General features: G+C 37.4%; 1 protein-coding gene across 6 annotated transcripts in view; it reads right to left on the bottom strand.

Annotated features, from left to right (window-relative positions):
* The window catches only part of SCAPER (S-phase cyclin A associated protein in the ER), a 489,933-nt gene that overhangs the window by 140,622 nt on the left and 326,192 nt on the right, over positions 1-23,119 (bottom strand). For all 6 annotated transcript variants that reach the window (XM_068556227.1, XM_068556251.1, XM_068556256.1 and 3 more), the window contains one exon: positions 12,931-13,046. In XM_068556227.1, the coding sequence (XP_068412328.1) occupies positions 12,931-13,046 (116 nt within the window). The remainder of the gene's footprint in view (positions 1-12,930; positions 13,047-23,119) is intronic.

Below are 23,119 nucleotides of genomic sequence, written 5' to 3'. Positions count from 1 at the left end.
CTGTAACCATTTCTGTTCAGCCTTCTGAGACATAAACAAAATGCCTCAATATGTCAAATGGAGATGAGTATTTATCAATCACTATGGCTAATTAGCTTGCAAAACAATGTTTTTACTTTTATTGTCTTGGGGAAAGTTATTCACTTCTAGTAAACCTTAATCTAAAAATAGACATTTAGAATTATATTACAATAATCCTGCCTAGAAATAAGGAATTGCTTATTAACAATGGATTGTATCCTAAATTTCACCCACACTGGCAAATACCATTTTATTAACATTTAATGAGGGGCTATAATGTAGCAGATACATGGGGTGGCGCATGGTTCCCACCTCTATAGTTCCCACATCTGTTACTGATGGGAACTAAGTCTTATGATAAATTTACTCCATATTTGCCACCTGATTTAAGTCACGAGAAGGGTGTTTAAGGTAACACAGAAACGTTGAACTGCTTTTTTAGACTTCATTGCTAGATTTTCTCTGAACATTTTGTCTCATACATACAGATAGTTACAAGTAGTTTTGGTTCATCTTTCCCAATTTCTGTTAGATCATTCCTCTTGTCCCTCTTTGGCTCCTAACCTGTTAGGAGGGAAAAATCATTCCACAAGCATTTTCTGTACCCACACCAATAAGCCACTACAATAATTGGTTTAAAAACCTTAAACCAATCAACCAAACAATACCACCTCCACCAAAAGTAAAAAACTAAACAAATAAACTAAATAACAACAACAAAAAACCCCCAAGCTACTCACAGGAATGATGACAGTAATTTGTTATAAGATATCAAAGAAATATTCAATTTTTATTAAATTTTTAAAAGTTAAATATTCACATATCAGAAACAAAAGTATAGCCATCATTACCCTGTAAATACCAGCTTTGTAAGAGATCCGCTGAGGACCCTTATAGACTCAAACTTAAATTAAATCGCACTTTCTGCATACACCTTCAATAATTCAATTTCTTTTTGTTGTGTGGTGTAGAGTAACTTACTGATTAGTCTTATCTTTCCAGTTGTGATGTAAGCTCTTTGAAGATAAAAATCTCTCATATCTCAGAAGAAATTTAACAAATACCTGCAGACTGATAATATCTCTCTTTGGTGATATCATGTAGGCAATAAAGTAGAGAAGGAAGAGTACCAGAATAGAATGCGCAGTCCTAGCTGCCAGTGTATGATAACTGATGGTAAATCATTCAGTCTTTTTAAGCCTTAGTTTCTTCATTTATATAATGTGATAAATTGGTGAAGACAAGCCAAAAACTCTGTTAAATAAATGTAATATATTTATAAAAGTTTTATTACTCTTGTATTTCTGACAATGCCAAGTGTTTTGCAGGGATTCAAAACAACTTCTTTGTAAAGGTTCTCTCTCTCACTCATCTTTTACCCACAATACTAAACAAAGTACTAAGTACATGGCAATAAAAGAATATATTAAATGACTGAATTCCTCTTTGGTTAAAATAGCATAAGCAATACGGACTTAAACTAAGATAGTGGCAGCACTAATAGAAAGATGAGTGAATGAAATAGATATAAACTTTTCTTGCCAAAATGTGAAATAAATAAGGAATAAATGCCTTTTACTTCTCCCTGAATTAGTCATTTTGTCCAATTCACTCAGACTTAATTATTTTTTATATTGTACTGACAGTGTTCTAATATTTTTTCCTCTTATTAGAACATTTGTGTCCTAAGAATATCAAAATGTGTACAGCTTCCCAAGCACATCCTATTATTTCAGGCCTCCATGATCTTGCACATGCTGTGCTCTCTGCCTAGCAGGATTTGTTAATTTGGCAAACTCTGAATCTATCTTTGAAAACTCAATTTAGATGGCATATCCTACAGGAAAGATTCTGTGTCCTCCTATGGCAGTTAATTACTCCATCCTTCATGTTATCTCTGTACTTGGTGCATACTTCTATAGTTATACTTAGCACATCATACTAAATTACCTCTTCCCCTGTTTAGCTCACCTCTTAATGAATGAGCCCGCTGAGAGTATGGACAATGTTTTATTTCCACAAGTCTACTGCTCTGCACACAACTCTCAATCAGAATTGTACCAACCTCCTAGGTATGTGTGGAAAGGTATAATAACATATTTGGTTGTCACAATGACTGAGGGCAGAGGTATTTAACGGGCCAAGGGATATTACACATCTTGCAGTGTGCAGGGCAATCCTGCATTCTGACCCAGTGCCACTGGTACCCCATGCTAGAGTGTGACAATTCACAAAGCCCTTTCCTACATATTAGCATTTCACCTTCACAACAACCCTATGAGATAGAAATCTTTCCCCCATTTCCCAGATGAAAAATACTACAGCACAATAAGGTCTTAAGAGACAGGTCTCACATTAAATACTGGCAAAGCTGGTATTTTAACTCTAATGCTCTGACTCTAAATCCCAGCTGAGTTTAATCCATTAGTGCATTATATTCCCTCTTCTCTAATTCTAAATACAGATATTCCTGGCTTCAGTTCTAGAACTAATCAAGTGGGAAAGTGAATATGTTTATAGAAGTAGATTTTAGCCTAAAATACATTATGTGTTAGACTGTATACATATTTGTAAAATGTGATATTATAATCTTCATCCTATTTAGGTGTTTCTCAAGAATCTAAGTCCCAGATGGTAACAAAAGAAAAGAGGTTACAAAGTTAGCAAAGTGCTACATAGTTCATAATTCTGAAAGTGCTACAGAGTATTTCAGTAAGACTGCTGTGTTACACTGTCTAGAACACCAAAGGACTTGGTCACAAACTCTACCTCAATTGTTTAGTGCATTGACACTTTCCTCACAGAAATACACTGCTGATTTTAGAAGGAAATTAATAAGAAAATAGGATTCACTTAATAGAAATTAGCTTTACAACCATCTTTGCTGGAATGCATAAATTTGAAAAACTGAGAGAGATTTGTATTTATATTAACTCAAATGTCAATGCTGAGAACTATTTATATGAATTTTTATTTTCAGTAAGGCAATAACCTGATCTCTGAATCAACAGCTAGGCTTGATGAAAATGATTCCCTGGAGAAGGCATTAGTGTAAAGGAAATAGCAAGCAAATTAGAGCCTCAAAGAAGTTGTGAGTAACGCTCCAGGAGTTATTTAACAGTGACAGTCCAAGTCAAAGATTTTTCTTAAGTAGAAACGTAACCAAAAATGTTCAACCAACAAAATATTACCTGAGAACTTTATACATGGAAAGAAAATGCCTTAATGTAGACTGGGCTAAGAAAAAAGTTTCAAAACTGCAAATTTTATCAGAAAACATGAATCCAGCATCTACCAGTGCAATTTTGGTAAAACAACAACCCCATCTAGAATGAAGTTTTGCATTTCTTATTGGGAAAGAGAGAGAGAGAGGAATAGGATAATGAAATGCTCTGAAACTTGCATCAAGTACTTGACTATGTCATGCTTTGGGATAGATGTTTAATAATATGGAGATATTGTGTGGTTTCCCTGAGAAGAACAAAATTGCAAGTCCAGAAAAAGCTTGAACTGAAATAAGTCAACGTTTTTCTTCCTTCTTTTAAGTACTATAAAAATGACTTAACAAAAAAATAATTTGTCTTTTACCAATGCTATATCTTTCTCCTAGCAGTTGAAACTGCACTGTTAAATCTTAAAATAAAGGCATATTATTCAGTTCTTAAAAATATAATAAAGCTTTACCTTGTAGTATAGGATTAACATTCTGAGCTGCATCATGCTGTCAGGACTTGAGTGGGGGGTTGGGGGGTGACTGCTCTTGCAATCTCCTCACATTCAAAACATCTTAACCTCAGCTTCAAAACAGGCAACTGGTTCTAATTTTAGAAGATAACTAGTGAAATGATTAAGTTCATCATGAACAAACATTTTTTATTAAAAAGTTGGACTATGGTCCATTATGACCAAGTCTGAGAAAATAGAGTCTAAGAAAATATACTTCTAGTTTTTGTAAAAATAAGACAGTGCTACTGGGATTCAAACTAAGTCCTAATTATAAAGTTAATAATGAGGTAATCAATCTGAGACCCAAGGGCCAACCAAGAAAGTTAACACTTGAGGGCTATAAAGAACATGAGTAGTACTGTTACTTGTTCTTGCAGAACTTATGTAATGTTATTAAAGAACAATACACAATACGTTTTCCAATCTTTGATCCTGAAAATACGCTCTGCACTCTAGAGTATGTTACTTGAAGTATGCTTGCCTTAGCATCCAGGGACAGAATGTTTAATGTATATAATTTTCTATACAGATTCTCCAAACTGGGGTTAGGAGAAAAAAGGAAAGTTCAGCCAGTCCCAGCTTGTAGAAACATTTAATGTTCATAAAGAACTATACCCTAGAGAACTTGTAAAACGTGCTTTCTCTATTTCTACTTTAAAATGTGGGCATTCATTCATTCTTCCTTGGTATGAAAGAATTTAGAAAAACAATTCTATGAGGTCGCAAGGAAGGTTCTATAACATAGTCCCATATTTTCAACCCAATCTAGAGTTTTAAAAAATCTTTAATATTTGTATTTAGAAGTGTCAGGCTCTAGGTTGGAAGGGACAGAAATTTACTCAAAATATGTCAAGTAAAAAGAGGCATTTACTGTAAGGCTGTTGGGAACTTTCACGTGAATCCAGGAGAAAATGAACTACCAGACTTCAGGAGGGCAGGAACAATGCCAGCTCTGTGGACTGGGCCTACTCTCATTTCCAGCCTCCTTTTCTCTCATGAAGAAGTTCTGGTCTCCTCCTTTCCCTCCAACTGGCCTTCATTAGTCCTGCTAAACTTGGAGTGAACATAGCCCTGTAATGACCATCCCAGAAGTTACTCTACATGATTTTTCAAATTCAAACACACACACACACAAAATGGGTTGGAGTTTTATAATTTTCCAACTGCAAATTCCTGAGAGAGAAACTTGACTGGACCAGTTTAATTTTGGGGGCTGCGTTTTAAGTCTGATATTGCTGGCTGGTCTATAGATTGGCTGCTTTTGCGTCAAATGTCCATTCTTGGTTTAACCAGCTATGGCCATTGAGGGAAACATCCTATGGCATAAAATATAGCTGCTTAGAAGAGGCACAGCTGCAATGCCAAGAACATGTAGTATTCATAACACCCAGAAAAAGGGAACAACAAATCGGAATGGAGTTGAGGCGAATATGAAGTGAATGTGACAAGCCAAGAAGAAATAAAGGGTAGTAGGGAAGGAAGCTCATGGTGAGAATGGGTTAACGGAGTCTGGATTGTGTTACAAACTGATGAGAAAGGCAAAGATTTAACAATAGATGAGCTCCAAAGAGAACAGACAAGTGAGTCAAGAGACCAGAATAAGAAGCAAGCTATAGGCCAGGCACATGAGGCCAGGCATCTGAGGAAACTAAGTTTGCAGACATTAGATACGTAACAAAATGTTCCTTTTATGAAGAGCTTACATATACCACCAGGCTGGCTACTCCACAAAGGTAACACAGCAGGCTAGTACTAATGATATTTAGAGTTTAACCCACCTCATTTCCCTGTAAGTTCCCTAAGGACAAGGTCTATTTCAAATGGTTCCTAGATGTGGCAATCCCATTCCCATGTCCATACGTAAATACAACTGATCCCAAGAAAGGAATCCTTAGAGAACAGTTTCCCTGGGTATCAGGATCAGAAGCCCTACGTCATTTACCTGCTTCTGGTACACAACGGGATATCCCTTTTCCACTCTGAAATGAACTGCATCAGTCGCTACCCTGTGAGTATCACTAGACCAAGAAAAAGGAACAGACACCTTTAGGGATGAAACCTCAATAATCATGGAAGAGTAATTCTGAACACTCTGCCATTTGGAAAGAATAAACACTCTTTGAAAAAAGAGTATCATGGCTCTCTTTCAGGTTGCAGTCATGCCCCAAACATCATTGCTCCTGACCCTCATTCTGGCAGTGGTCACATACATGGCTGCTGGTGACTGTGAGGAGTAAACAAGGGAAGCCACGCAAAGTATCTAACACAGTGACTGGCACTGAGGATGCTCTCAATAAATGTTAAGTTCTGCCTCCCCACCAACTTCAAAGGATCAAGCAAACGCAATATTGCCAAGTAGATAAATTGCACAAGTTTATGTTATTTTACTTTGGAGAGTAAATTTGTGATCTTCCTAGTAAGCAAGGCTCTACCTCACATCATCCTAAATTTATTTATTTTTTACTGTATTCAGTGACTATTGTTCTACCTGAGACTGATTTACTAGATAGATGAATGTATATACTTTAAAGAAGCAAAAAAGCAACTTAATTTGTTTGATATGAATAGAGAGGTATACTTTATAAAAGCCACAGCAGCAGGAAGAATTTATTTTTCATCATAGATTAAAACAGGGGTAATCTTATATAAACCCGTGTACTCTGATTCTAAAACTGTGATAAGGACAACAACCAAGAATATAGTTCTAGCATTCCCCTTGACCTTCTGAGGAAAGCAGTTACATATATAAGACACACAAATTCACAGAAGTTTAAAGATGGAATAAAAAAATATTGCCTTAAGTCTAGCTAACAGAGTGGTCAAAATCAGTAGGGCTTTATTTGGCTAAGATTGAGATGTGATCATATTTTAAGTCCACGGAGTCAAGTATTTGAAGCAGTGTGCTCTTTTACTGCTTTACTTCCATGTCTCAGAAAACGAATTCATTCATGTATTCAAATGATATTTATTAAGATATCATATAATTTATAATCAATGTATTTACTATGGTCTCTGATCCCAAGGAATTACAATATCTCTGAGAAGATAACACAACAAATGGAGTACTTGGCAACATTAATAAAGTGCTAAATTGGACTATTCTCTAAACTGTTTGATATTTCTTCAATGATTTAGATGAAGATACATATCTTTTATAGATCAACTTCAGGAGTGGCACGAAGTTAAAGAAAAAGAAACTAAACTAGAGGCCAAATCAGGATCCAAAAAGGATCTTGACAGGCTGGGCCAAAATTAACCAGGATGAAGTTTGGACTTAGGGTGAAAAAAACAAATGACCAAGTAAAATTAATAGATCATAGATTCTTAGAACCCAAAGTGACACAGACTTAGGGATTTAAAGTTCATTAATTAAGTAGGGTAAGTGGAGTCAAAACAATAACAACTACCAGAAAAACCCCACTGATATTAACTAAGTGCTTTCTTTGTGCAGAGCACTTAATAAATACACACACTTTTAGCAGCCAACAAGCCCTACCCTACATGGTAGGGTTACCATTTAACTGAGGCTCTGTTATAACAAGTAATTTAGCCCATGATCCCATAGCTACCAAGTGAAAAGCAGAGATTTAAGCTCAGATCTGACTGCAGAGCCTGTCTGTTCTCCATTATACCATGTGGTCTGCACTGCTCCATGTTGATAAGACTACTTGCATATAAAAAAACTGTGTCCAGAGGGACAATGGAGGAAGAGAAGCAAGGCTGATGGAGAAGAAAGAGGGGCTGGTTAGTTCTGCTACAGAACAACCTAGAGCAGCTTAGAGAATAAAATAGTTAAGTAGAATAGCTTAACTATTTGGCCCCTTTTTTGTCCATGAGTACCTGTCAAGAACTAGGAATACCAGGTAAGTAAAAGGCAACCTGGGAAAGACAGCCCAGTATCATTTTTGGGGGTCCAAAAGGTTTGCTGGCTTCTTTATGAAATATGAACATTTACTGCTGCCTAAAAAGGGCTTGGAGATGTGGAATGCCAGCAAGTGTCAACTCTCACTTCTGTTATCATTGCCACTATGTAAATATACTATAAAAACACAACACAAAGTTTAGGTCACAGCAGATCCATCTTCTTATTTACATAACATGGGGCATTCCTTTTGCCCAAAGAAAATGACAAACTACCATTTATTTTCAAATATTAAAAGCTATGTTAAGAGGCAAACTAGTATATATAGAATGTTTAAACAACAAGGTCCTAATAGCACAGGGAACTATATTCAATATCCTGTGATAAACCATAATGAAAAATAATATAAAAAAGAATGTACATATGTATAACCGAATCACCTTGCTGTACAGCAGAAATTAACACAGCACTGCAAATAAACTATACTTTGATTTAAAAAAAAAGCTATGTAAAACAACTGTTATTAGTCTAAACCAAAGAAAAGGTTAGAATATGTCATTCATTGTTTTGCACTTGTTTTCTCCAAGTAAAATTAGGAGGCAGAATAACATGAGTCATTCCAAAAGTAGATACAACATGAAATGAAAATTGCCTTGTTAAAAAAGAGGGGATATATGTATACATATAACTGATTCACTTTGCTGTACAGCAGAAACTAACACAACATTGTAAAGCAACTATACTCCAATAAAAATTTTAAAAAAAAAGAAAGAAAATTGTCTTGTTTCAGGGTGATCTTTCTTGGCACTGAAAACAATTTTACTGGAGCACATTTGTTAAAAAGGTTGATTTTAGAATACCATCTCCCAACCAAGTCCTTTCAGTAATAATTGATATATATATATTTTAATTGAAGTATAGTTGATTTACAATATTGTGTTAGTTGTAGGTGTACAGCACAATGGTTCAGTTTTATCTGTATAATCTATAAATCTATATCTATCTATCTGTCTATATCTTCTTTTTCAGATTCTTTTCCTTTATAGGTTATTATGAAATATTGAGCATAGTTCCCTGTGCTATACAGTAGGCCCCTACTGGTTATCCATTTTATATATAGTAGTGTGTATACGTTAATCCCAACCTCCTAATTTATCCCTCCTCTACCCCTTTCCCTTTTGGGAACCATAAGTTTGTTTTCTATGTCTGTGGGCCTATTTCTGTTTTGTAAATAAGTTCATTTGCATCCTTTTTTTTTGATTCCACATATAAGTGATATCATATGATAACTGTCTTTGCCTGGCTTATTTCACTTAGTAGGATAATCTCTAGGTCCATCCATGTTGTTGCTAATGGCATTATTTCATTCTTTTTCATGGCTGAGTAATATTCCATTGTACATGACAAACCCACAGTTAATATCATACTCAATGGTGAAAAGCTGAAAGCATTTCCTCTAAGATCAGGAATAAGACAAGGATGTCCACTCTCACCACTTTTATTCAACATAGTTTTGTAGTCCTAGCCATGGCAATCAGAGAAGAAAAAGAAATAAAAGGAATCCACGTTGGAACAGAAGAAGTAAAACTGTCAGTGTTTGCAGATGACATGATACTATACATAGAAAATCCTAAAGACACTACCAGAAAACTACTAGAGCTCATCAATGAATTTGGTAAAGTTGCAGCATACAACATTAATACACAGAAATCTGTTGCATTTCTATACACTAACAGTGAAAGATCAAAGAGAAGAATTAAGAAAACAATTCCATTTACCATCGCATCAAAAAGAATAAAATACCTAGGAATAAATCTACCGAAGGAGGCAAAAGACCTGTACTCTGAAAACTATAAGACACTGATGAAAGAAATTGAAGATGACACACACAGGTGGAAAGATATACGGTGTTCTTGGATTGGAAGAATCAATATTGTTAAAATGACTATACTACACAATGCAGTCTACAGATTCAATGCAATCCCTATCAAATTACCAATGGCATTTTTCACAGAACTAGAACAAAAAATTTTAAAATTTGTATGGAAACACGAATGACTCTGAATAGCCAAAGCAATCTTGAGAAAGAAAAACGGAGCTGGAGGAATTAGGCTCCTTGACTTCAGACTATAATACAAAGTTACAGTAATCAAAATAGTATGGTACTGGCACAGAAACAGACATGTAGATCAATGGAACAGGATAGAAAGCCCAGAAATAAACCAATGCACCTATGGTCAATTAATCTACAACAAAGGAGGCAAGAATAGCCAATGGAGAAAAGACAGTCTCTTCAATAAGTGGTACTGGGAAAACTGGATAGCTACATGTAAAATAATGAAATTAGAACATTCTCTAACACCATACACAAAAATAAACTCAAAATGGATTAAAGACCTAAATGTAAGACTGGATACTATAAAACTCCTAGAGGAAAACATAGGCAGAACACTTTGACATAAATTGCAGCAATATCTTTTTGGATCCATCTCTGAGAATAATGGAAATAAAAACAAAAATAAACAAATGGGACCTAACCAATGATAATTTGAAAAGGATTCAAGCAGGATTATGGGCTTTCTCTGTTTCTAAAAAAAAGAAAAACAACCCAGTGAAGATTCAGAAAGGTTTCAAAAATTTAAATTTTCATAAGTGGGTATAATTCTCAATTTCACACTAAAAAAATCTGCTGGAAGCAAAATATTCACTCAGAGGGAGTTACCTAGCAATAATTATAGAACAACTGCTGAGGTACCATGTGGAGTAAAAAGGAAGATGGGCAAAGTGGTGAGGAAAGAGGATCAAGGAGTTGGTTTTTCCACTCACAGAGCTCTGGGGCTGCAGGGGCAGTGAAACATTAGGCTTGCAGTCATAGGTAATCCACATGATAAATGTTACTAGACAGTGGCTGCAACTTCTCAAATCTTTTCCTGTTTATTGCTGAGAAAAATGAACTATTGTAGGATAGTTAAAAAAAAAAAAACAAAAAAAACAAAAACAAAATACAGTCTCTCTAGGTGAGAGCCATGAAATGCCACAGGAGGCAGAAAACAAAATGTGCTAAGGTGGCAGAAGTTTCATGATGACAAGGGCTGGGAGCTCAACAGGGATAGAAGGGGAGGATCTGGGCAAGTTGAGAGCAAAGGAAGTCCCAAGGCCAGAGAGCAGTTAGAAGGAATATGAAAAAGTCGCTGACTCAGGCCCACCAGTGTGCTTTGAGTCTACATTTAAATCTAATGTACTTGTGGCATTTTTCTTGCCTGTCTCCAAGTAAGTAGCATAACCTTAATTCATTAGCCCAGAGAAGTGAGGCCAGTTTAGAAAGTAGAGTCATGATCTTGAGCTGTGCTAAGGACGGACAGGAGAATCTTAGAGTCAATGCTAGATGCCCACAGCCCTGAGTGCTGGCCTCACTCAGTAAGCAGTACCTGGCTGAAAACACAAGCCTATTGGCCTAAGATGAGATGAAGAAACAAACTCTCAATCCTGGCACTGTGGCCAGCTGAGAAGCATTGATCTGGACTTTCAGGATTCCATGGCTCCTTTCCAAAGCAGGTGTGCTAATTCTTACTTAGGTCTTTCTGGGAACTATGGAAACCTCTTCTGTTCTCTAAACAAGAGGCACAAATAAGCACCAGAACATGCCCTTTGCCACAATGACAAAGGTAGCTTTTGGGAAACAGGCATTTCATCTAGGTTACCATTAAGGGAGCTCAGGGTCATGCGTGTTGCAGCCTACCAGAAAACAAACAAAACAACAACAACAACAACGAAACCAAAAAAGAAACAAAACAAAAACTACAGGTGCAGTTAAGATGAACAATATGAATTATTAACAGTTATGAAAAGCGCTGTCCCAAAGAATCAAATGCCATTTCCTTTCTTATCTCAAACAGTTTACTGTGTTTCATTCTTTCCTTCCTCTCTCTCTCTCTGCCAATTAATATACATTGAGTGCTGACAACATGCCAAGCAACACACTGTCAATAAAGTCTACTTTGATAAGGAATAGCAACTCTTCTGGGTTAGAACATCTATATGTGTGCTATAACTGCCCCATGTACAGTTTTCTGCTCCAAAGAAAGATATCCTGACTTTAAAGGACACCTATACCTTCTTTCATTAATCTCTACTTTGTCAGTATTGCAAAAGAACCCAAACTAACTCAGTATCAAAGTCTGTACTTAGAAATCTCTCACGTCAAATAGATAACACTGTCTTAAACCAGGCAAGATTACTACTTTAAAAACTGCCACCTAATATTTATATAACACTTTAAGGTTTACAAAGAACTCTCACATACATTATTACTTTAACTGATCCCCACACTGTGAGGTGAATATGATTACCCCTGTTTGACCAAATGAGGAAACAGATGCAACAAGATTAAGGCACTTGTCCCAATTCTCCCAACTAGTAACCAGCAGAGTTAAAACTGGAATTCAGGTTTGTTTGACTCCAAAGCTGGTGCTATTTCTATTTTACCAAATGTCTCTCAGGAAGAAAGATAATATACTTTTGGAATTTTTTTTTTCTGTTGTATCCAGCGGACAAATGAAGCACTCACTTTTGTAGAGTTAATTAAATATTTAAAAGTTTCTCAGTGATATAACTGAACTTTTATCAAAACTTCTCATTTAAACCCTGTAAATAAGAGTCTCCACAAAATATCCAAAAATTGTGCATGTTACAACTCAGGAATACAATACTTCTGAAATAATGCTGTCAGCTACCACATCCTAGATGGCCAGGGACCAAAGGGTGACTTAAAAGAATAAGAAAGTAGATCTTGGGTCTAAAGGCTGCACATGATCCTTACGACAGAGCAATTTTCAATTAAAAGACCAAACTGCAATCCACTTCCCAACTATTTGGCTGGGACTCTAGACTATGTCAGTCTTGGCCTCAGACTGCTCTTCCTGGACATTAGGGACTTCTTCAAATTTCACAGCTCAGGCCTTTGTCAATGTACTTACCTCCTTTTTTGTATGCAATACAAAAAGTTAGCTGTTATTACTATTCATTTCTGTTCAAATTTTGTAAGCAGTTAGAACTTCTCACAAGTTCATCAGTTCTTCTAGATTTAGGATTAGAAAAGGTCACAGACCAAAGAAATTTCCTTCATAAGGCTTTTTAAGCTCAATTTGAGTTTTGTAAATGAAGTCGAGCACCTCTGTTTTTCTCCCTAATGCGGAGTGTAAGCTTTTGCTATTCAAGCCTGAATACACATACAATTTTCCTGTGGTCCCCCATATGGAAACCATAGGGCAGAAATGACTCACAAATGAAACGTGAAAGACAGATTAAAAAACTATACTTACTTAGGAGGAATTCGTGAAACTGTGTTCACATTTGTGACTGGGACCACTACTTGAAGAATGTGTTCAAGGGCTGTTAATCCACCAGCAACTTGAAATGCAATCTGATCTGCCACATTCTAAACAGAAATACAAAAAGAAATTAGCCCCATTTCCCAGGCATAAAATTATAACCAAATGAAATATTTAGTTGTAGTGTGAAATATTCTGTTGGTTCAATTATTCTACAAACACTTATTGAATGCTTACTCAGTGCTGGGAACTATAGGTCAAAAGTGGTGAACAAAAAATCATACTTGCTGTCCCCCATGAAGCTTAAAATTTAGTGGATGAGACCAACATTAATCAAATAAATATAAATAAAACAATTTCAATTATAATAAGTACTCTGAAGAAAAAGGAAAGGTGCTCTATGAGAACAGTGGGGGAATCAACTGTATATTGGGGAAAGGGTCAGCATAGGCTTTTCTGAGAAAGTTGAGGTTTTGAGACAGGCAAAAGAAAAGGGAAAGGGACGAAGCACTCCAAGCATAGGAAAAAATCATTTCATACAGAAGTTTTTAGCAACACTTTAAAAAAACTGGATCATTTTGTAATGTTAATTACCACTTAACAAGACAAACTGACTTCCACAAAGATTTCCTTTGCTAGAACTTTTTTCTTCAGTAATAGAAGATAATCTAATATCTAACCAGTTAGGTATACCTTTTTTTAAAAAAGTGGAGACCTTCAAGATGGCGGAGGAGTAAGACGTGGAGACCACGCTCCTCCCCACAAATACATCAGAAATACATCTGCACGTGGAACTGCTCCTATAGAACACCTACTGAACGCTGGCAGAAGACCTCAGACCCCCCCAAAAGGCAAGACACTCCCCACGTACCTGGGTAGGGCAAAAGAAAAAAGAAAAAACAGAGACAAAAGAATAGGGACAGGACCTGCACCTCTGGGAGGGAGCTGTGAAGGGGGAAAAGTTTCCACACACTAGGAAGCCCCTTCACTGGCAGAGATGGGGGTTGGCGGGGGGGGGGGAAGCTTCTGAGCCATGGAGGAGAGCGCAGCTACAGGGGTGTGGAGGGCAAAATGGAGAGATTCCCGCACAGAGGATTGGTAACGACCAGCACTCACCAGCCTGAGAGGCTCGTCTGCTCACCCACTGGGACAGGTGGGGGCTGGGACCTGCGGCTCGGGCTTCGGAGGTCAGACCCCAGGGAGAGGACTGGGGTTGGCTGCGTGAACACAGCCTGAAGGGGGCTAGTGCACCACAGCTAGCCGGGAGGGAGTCCGGGAAAAAGTCTAGAACTGCCTGAGAGGCAAGAGACCATTGTTTCGGGGTGCACGAGGAGACAGCACCGCCTAACTGAGCTCCAGAGATGGGCGTGAGCCGCGGCTATCAGCGTGGACCAGAGACGGGCATGTAACGCTAAGGCTGCTGCTGCAGCCACCAAGAAGCCTGTGTGCAAGCACAGGTCACTATCCACACCTCCCCTCCTGGGAGCCTGTGCAGCCCGCCAATGCCAGGGTCCCGTGATCCAGGGACAACTTCCCCGGGAGAACACATGGCACTGGCTCAGGCTGTTGCAACGTTATGCTGGCCTCTGCCGCCGCAGGCTCGCCCTGCATTCTGTACCACTCCCTCCCACTGGCCTGAGTGAGCCAGAGCCCCCTAATCAGCTGCTACTTTAACCCCATCCTGTCTGAGTGAAGAACAGATGCCCTCAGGCGACCTACACACAAGAGGCAGGGCCAAATCCAAAGCTGAACCCTAGGAGCTGTGCGAACAAAGAGGAGAAAGGGAAACTTCTCCCAGCAGCCTCAGGAGCAGCAGATTAAATCTCCACAATGAACTTGATGTACCCTGCATCTCTGGAATACCTGAATAGAGAAGGAATCATCCCAAATTTGAGGAGGTGGACTTCGGGAGCAACTGCAGACTTGGGGTTTCCTTTCTGCATCTAATTTGTTTCTGGTTTTATGTTTATCTTAGTTTAGTATTTAGAGTTTATTATCATTGGTAGGTTTGTTTATTGATTTGGTTGCTCTCTTCCTTTTTTTTTATATATAGGTATATATATATTTTTTCTGTTTTCTCTTTTTGTGAGTGTGTATGTGTATGCTTCTTTGTGTGATTTTGTCTGTATAACTTTGCTTTTACCATTTGTCCTAGGGTTCTGCCTGTCAGTTTCTTCTTTTTTTTTTTTTTTTTAGTGTAGTATTTAGAGCTTGTTATCATTGGTGGAATTGTTTTTTGGTTTGGTTGCTTTCTTCTTTCTTTTATTTATTTTTTCTTAATTACTTTTTAATTTTTTAAATATTTAATAATTTTATTTTATTTCTTATTTTAATAACTTTATTTTCCTCCCTCCCTCCCTCCCTTTCTCCCTTTTCTTCTGAGCCGTGTGACTGACAGGGTCTTGGTTCTCTGGCCAGGTGTCAGGCCTGAGCCTCAGAGGTAGGAGAGCCCAGTTCAGGACATTGGTCCACCAGAGACCTCCTGACTCCATGTAATATCAAACAGCGAAAGCTCTCCCAGAGATCTCCATCTCAATGCGAAGACCCAGGTCCACTCAACGACCAGCAAGCTACAGTGCTGGACACCCTATGCCAAACAACTAGCAAGACAGGAACACAAACCCACCCATTAGCAGAGAGGTTGCCTAATATCATAAGGTCACAGACACCCCAAAACACACCACCAGACGCGGTCCTGCCCACCAGAAAGACAAGACCCAGCAACATCCACCAGAACACAGGCACCAGTCCACACCACCAGGAAGCCTACACAACTCACTGAACCAACCTTACCCACTGGGGGCAGACACCAAAAACAACGGGAACTATGGACCTGCAGACTGCGAAAAGGAGACCCCAAACACAGTAAGATAAGCAAAATGAGAAGACAGAAAAACACACAGCAGATGAAGGAGCAAGATAAAAACCCACTAGACCAAACAAATGAAGAGGAAATAGGCAGTCTACCTGAAAAAGAATTCAGAGTAATGATAGTAAAGATGATGCAAAATCTTGGAAATAGAATGGAGAAAATACAAGAAATGTTTAACAAGGACCTAGAAGAACTAAAGAGCAAACAAACAACGATGAACAACACAATAAATGAAATTAAAAATTCTCCAGGGCTTCCCTGGTGGCGCAGTGGTTGAGAATCTGCCTGCCAATGCAGGGGACATGGGTTCGAGCCCTGGTCCAGGAAGATCCCACATGCTGCGGAGCAGCTGGGCCCGTGAGCCACAATTACTGAGCCTGCGCGTCTGGAGCCTGTGCTCCGCAACAAGAGAGGCCGCGATAGTGAGAGGCCCGTGCACCGTGATGAAGAGTGGCCCCCGCTTGCCACAACTAGAGAAAGCCCACGCACAGAAACAAAGACCGAACACAGCCATAAATAAATAAATAAATAAATAAAAGAACTAACTTCAAAAACACACAAAAAATTCTCTAGAAGGAAGCAATAGCCGAATAACTGAGGTAGAAGAATGGATAAGTGACCTGGAAAATAAAATAGTGGAAATAACTAACCATAGCAGAATAAGGAAAAAAGAATGAAAAGAATTGAGGACAGTCTCACAGACCTCTGGGACAACATTAAACGCACCAACATTGGAATTATAGGGGTCCCAGAAGAAGAAGAGAAGAAAAAAAGGGACTGAGAAAATATTGAAGAGATTATAGTTGAAAATTTCCCTAATATGGGAAAGGAAATAGTCAATCAAGTCCAGGAAGTGCAGAGAGGCCCATACAGGATAAATCCAAGGAAAAACATGCCAAGACACATATTAATCAAACTATCAAAAATTAAATACAAAGAACAAATATTAAAAGCAGCAAGGGAAAAGCAACAAATAACATACAAGGGAACCCCCATAAGGTTAACAGCTGATCTTTCAACAGAAACTCTACAAGCCAGAAGGGAGTGGCACGACATATTTAAAGTGATGAAACGGAAGAACTTACAACCAAGATTACTCTGCCCAGCAAGGATCTCATTCAGATTCGACGGAGAAATTAAAACCTTTAGAGACAAGCAAAAGCTAAGAGAATTCAGCACCATCAAACCAGCTTTACAACAAATGCTAAAGGAACTTCTCTAGGCAGGAAACACAAGGGAAGGAAAAGACATAAAATAAGAAACCCAAAACAATTAAGAAAATGGTAATAGGAACATACATATTGATAACTCCCTAAAATGTAAATGGATTAAATGCTCCAACCAAAAGAAATAGACTGGCTGAATGGATACAAAAACAAGACCTGTATATATGCTGTCTACAAGAGACCCACTTCAGACCTAGGGACACATACAGACTGAAAGTGAGGGGATGGACAAAGACATTCCATGCAAATGGAAATCAAAAGAAAGCTGGACTAGCAATTCTCATATCAGACAAAATAGACTTTAAAATAAAGACTATTACAAGAGACAAAAAAGGACACTACATAATGATCAAGGGATCAATCCAAGAAGAGGATAGAACAATTGTAAATATTTATGCACCCAACACAGGAGCACCTCAATACACAAGGCAAATGCTAACAGCCATAAAAGGGGAAATCAATCGTAACACAATCATAGTAGGGGACTTTAACACCCCACTTTCACCAACGGACAGATCATCCAAAATGAAAATAAATAAGGAAACAGAAGCTTTAAAATGATACATTAAACAGGATGGACTTAATTGATATTTATAGGACATTCCATCCAAAAATAACAGAATCCACTTTCTTCTCAAGTGCTCGTGGAACATTCTCCAGGATAGATCATATCTTGGGTTACAAATCAAGCCTTGGTAAATTTAAGAAAATTGAAATTGTATCAAGTATCTTTTCCAACCACAACGCTATGAGACTAGATATCAATTACAGGAAAAAATCTAAAAAATACAAACACGTGGAGGCTAAATAATACACTACTAAATAACCAACAGATCACTGAAGAAATCAAAGAGGAAATCAAAAAATACCTAAAAACAAATGACAATGAAAAAATGAAGACCCAAAACCTATGGGATGCAGCAAAAGCAGTTCTAAGAGGGAAGTGTATAGCAATACAATCCTACCTCAAGAAACAAGAAACATCACAAATAAACAACCTATGCTGATACCTAAAGCAATTAGAGAAAGAAGAACAAAAAACCCCCAAAGTTAGCAGAAGGAAAGAAATCATAAAGATCAGATCAGAAATAAGTGAAAAAGAAATGAAGGAAACAATAGCAAAGATCAATAAAACTAAAAGCTGGTTCTTTGAGAAGATAAACAAAATTGATAAACTATTAGCCAGACTCATCAAGAAAAAAAGGGAGAAGACTCAAATCAACAGAATTAGAAATGAAAAAGAAGTAACAACTGACACTGCAGAAATACAAAGGATCATGAGAGATTACTACAAGCAACTATGTGTCAATAAAATGGACAACCTGGAAGAAATGGACAAATTCTTAGAAAAGCACAACCTTCCAAGACTGAACCAGGAAGAAATAGAAAATATAAACAGACCAATCACAAGCACTGAAATTGAAACTGTGATTAAAAATCTTCTGACAAACAAAAGGCCAGTACCAGATGGCTTCAGAGGTGACTTCTATCAAATACTGACAGAAGAGCTAACACCTATCTTCCTCAAACTCTCCCAACATAGAGTACAGGGAGGAACACTCCCAAACTCATTCTACGAGGCCACCATCACCCTGATACCAAAACCAGACAAAGATGTCACAAAGAAAGAAAACTACAGGCCAATATCACTGATGAACATAGATGCAAAAATCCTCAACAAAATACTAGCAAACAGAACCCAACAGCACATTAAAACGATCATACACCATGATCAAGTGGGGTTTATCCCAGGAATGCAAGGATTCTTCAATATACGCAAATCAATCAATGTGATAAACCATATTAACAATTTGAAGGAGAAAAACCATATGATCACCTCAACAGATGCAGAAAAAGCTTTCAACAAAATTCAACACCCATTTATGATAAAAATCCTCTGGAAAGTAGGCATAGAGGGAACTTACGTCAACATAATAAAGGCCATATATGACAAACCCACAGCCAACATCGCTCTCAATGATGAAAAACTGAAACCATTTCCTCTAAGATCAGGAACAAGACAAGGTTGTCCACACTCACCACTATTATTCAACATAGTTTTGGAAGTTTTAGCCACAGCAATCAGAGAAGAAGAAGAAATAAAAGGAATCCCAACTGGAAAAGAAGAAGTAAAGCTGTCACTGTTTGCAGATGACATGATACTATACATAGAGAATCCTAAAGATGCTACCAGAAAACTACTAGAGCTAATCAATGAATTTGGTAAAGTAGCAGGATACAAAATTAATGCACAGAAATCTCTTGCATTCCTATACACTAACGATGAAAAATCTGAAAGAGAAATTAAGGAAACACTCCCATTTACCACTGCAACAAAAGAATAAAATACCTAGGAATAAACTTACCTAAGGAGACAAAACACCTGTATGCAGAAAACTATAAGACATTGATGAAAGAAGTTAAATATGATACAAACAGATGGAGAGATATACCATGTTCTTGGATTGGAAGAATCAACATTGTGAAAATGACTGTACTACCCAAAGTAATCTACAGATTCAATGCAATCCCTATCAAACTACCAATGGCATTTTTCACAGAACTAGAACAAAAAATTTCACCATTTGTATGGAAACACAAAAGACCCTGAATAGCCAAAGCAATCTTGAGAAAGAAAATGGAGCTGGAGGAATCAGGTTCGAGGACTTCAGACTATACTACAAAGCTACACTAATCAAGACAGTATGCTACTGGCACAAAAATAGAAATAGATCAATGGAACAGGATAGAAAGCTCAGAGATAAACCCACGCACATGTGGTCACCTTATCTTTGATAAAAGAGACAAGAATATACAATGAAGAAAAGACACCCTCTTCAATAAGTGGTGTTGGGAAAACTGGACTGCTACATGTAAAAGAATGAAATTAGAACACTCCCTAACACCATACACAAAAATAAACTCAAAATGGATTAAAGACCTAAATGGAAGGCCAGACACCATCAAACTCTTAGAGGAAAACATAGGCAGAACACTATGACATAAATCATAGCAAGATCTTTTTTGACCCACCTCCTAGAGAAATGGAAATAAAAACCAAAATAAACAAATGGGAACTAATGAAACTTAAAAGCTTTTGCACAGCAAAGGAAAACATAAACAAGATGAAAAGACAGCCCTGAGAATGGGAGAAAATATTTCCAAATGAAGCAGCTGACAAAGGATTAACCTCCAAAATTTACAAGCAGCTCATGCAGCTCAATACCAAAAAAACAAACAACCCAATCCAAAAATGGGTAGGATACCTAAATAGACATTTCTCCAAAGAAGATATACAGACTGCCAACAAACACATGAAAGGATGCTCAACATCCCTAATCATTAGATAAATGCAAATCAAAACTCCAATGAGGTATCACCTCACACCAGTCAGAATGGCCACCAGCAAAAAATCTACGAAAAATAAATGCTGGAGAGAGTGTGGAGAAAAGGGAACACTCTTGCACTCTTGGTGGGAATGTAAATTGATACAGCCACTATGGAGAACAGTATGGAGGTTCCTCAAAAAACTAAAAACAGAACTACCATATGACCTAGCAATCCCACTACTGGGCATATACCCTGAGAAAACCATAATTCAAAAAGAGTCATGTACCACAATGTTCATTGCAGGTCTATTCACAGAAGCCAGGACATGGAAGCAACCTAAGTATCCATCAACAGATGAATGGATAAAGAAGATGTGGCACATATATACAATGGAATATTATTCCGCCATAAAAAGAAACGAAATTGAGTTATTTGTAGTGAGGGGGATGGACCTAGCGTCTGTCATAGAGTGAAGTAAGTCAGAAAGAGAAAAACAAATACCATATGCTAACACGTATATATAGAATCTAAAAAAAAAAAAAAAAAAAAATTGGTTCTGAAGAACCTAGGGGCAGGACAGGAGTAAAGGCGCAGACGTAGAGAATGGACTTGAGGACTAGGGGAGGGGGAAAGGTAAGCTGGGACTAAGTGAGAGTGCATGGACATATATAAACTACCAAATGTAAAATAGCTAGCTAGTGGGAAGCAGCCGTGTAGCACAGGGAGATCAGCTCGGTGCTTTGTGACCACCTAGAGTGGTGGGATAGGGAGGGTGGTAGGGAGACACAAGAGGGAGGGGATATGGCGATATATGTATACATATAGCTGATTCACTTTGTTATACTGCAGAAACTGACACACTATTGTAAAGCAATTATACTCCAAAAAAGATGTTAAAAAAAAAAAGTCTATGATAATGATAATAGCTAAAACTAAATAAATAAATAAAAATTAAAAAATTTAAAAAGCCACTTCACCTACTTTAGGGAGAATATTAAGTAACCATTTTAGAACTCAACCTATGATTTTTCTTCACAACTTCTCAATTGTATACAATTCTTGTGGGAAGGATATATAAGTTCTTTGCATTCCTCTGGCATGGGGAGGGAAGAGTTTTTAAGCATACACAGAATCACTACATCAAATATGTGAAATAACAGGAGAGCAACCTGCTATAGGCTGAATTGTGTCCCCGCCCTCCACTGAATTCTTATGTTGAAGTCCCAACCCCTAGTACCTCAGAATGTAACTGTATTTGAGGATAGGGAATTTAAAGAGGTGATTAAGTTAAAATGAGGCTGTTAGGGTGAGGCCTTAATCTAATATGACTGTTGTCCTTATAAGAAAAGAAGAGACTCCAGGAATGCACATGCACAGAGAAAAAGGCCGTACACAGCAAGAAGGTGGCCAATTACAAACCAAGGAGAGAGGCCTCAGAAAAAAACCAAACCTCCTAACACTTTCACCCTGGACTTCAGCCTCCAGAACTCTGAGAAAAGAAATTTCTGCTATTTAAGCCACCCAGTCTGTGGTACTTTGTTATGGCAGCCCTAGCAAACTAATATTCAACCCCTCTATTACAATACCCCCTTATATTTCTTTTAATAGTATTCTACAGTTCATTAAGCCTTGAAATGTCTTTGAAATACTGAGGGGCTTTTTTGGGGGGGGTACTTGGGGGAGAGATATGAGTTATTCACAGGCTCTGTCAAACATGTTTTCCTGATTCTTCTGATGTTCAAAGCACAATGCTCTGCCTGCTTGATGTGGACTATCAATTATTGGCTCCAGTACATGTCTGGAGTTTGGTAGTATAATATCTTAATCATTCATTTACTCATTCTTTGTGCACAATAAAATACAGTCTGAGACTATAAGAAGTTCATCATGAATCCTAGACAAGACCTCACACTTTTAAGATTAAAAATTAACAATTTATTTTGTCATTAATGAAAAAATATTTCCTTGCAATAAAACTAACAATCAGAAAATTGAAAACCTAGGTGCTCAGTAATTTATTTAAAACCATAATGCTGTTACCATTCTTTCTTCTTATGCTAGGATGTCAATATAATTAGAAAATAGTAACAACTTTGTATTAGTACATAGCATACACAGATAAAACTGCACTAATCATAACTATATAGCTGGATGAGCTATGGTAAACTGAAAACACATTGTAATAACTCCAAAATTAAAAAATAAAGCTCTATAACATGCCATAATACCCCTGTTGCCCATCCTACTCATTATCTCTCCATCTTTCCCCAATGTAAAGGCTCTCCTGACTTTTAAAATCACAGAATCCTTTTGTTTTCTTTTCAGTTCTATAAAAATAGAATCACACTTCATATATTCTATAATATCTAACTTTTCTTGCTTATTTTTTCCCCTAAATTCATCCATATTGTTGCCTGTAGCAGTATTTAATTCATTTTCCTTGCTGTATAGTACTCCTTTGTCTGATTACATACCTCAACTTATTTAAATGTTTCACCGCTGATTAACATTTGGGTTGTTTCCACTTCGAAACTCTGGACAATGCTGTTTTCAACATTTTTGTATATGTATTTGGGCACATGTGACATGCAGTTGAGTATATGCTTAAAAGCAGAACTGCTGGGTCACAGAGTGTGCGTAGGTTCAGTGTTATTAGTTATAGCCAGACAGCTTTCTAAAATATTCAGAACAATTTTTGTACACAGTGCAGTGCCGTGATGATTTCAGTTACTCTACACTGACACCAAAACTT

Source organism: Eschrichtius robustus, chromosome 1 (assembly GCF_028021215.1).
Source record: "Eschrichtius robustus isolate mEscRob2 chromosome 1, mEscRob2.pri, whole genome shotgun sequence".
NCBI classification, from domain to species: Eukaryota; Metazoa; Chordata; class Mammalia; order Artiodactyla; family Eschrichtiidae; genus Eschrichtius; species Eschrichtius robustus.
The sequence above is the reverse complement of the archived record's forward strand: the minus strand, read 5'-3'. Positions and strand labels throughout refer to the sequence as shown.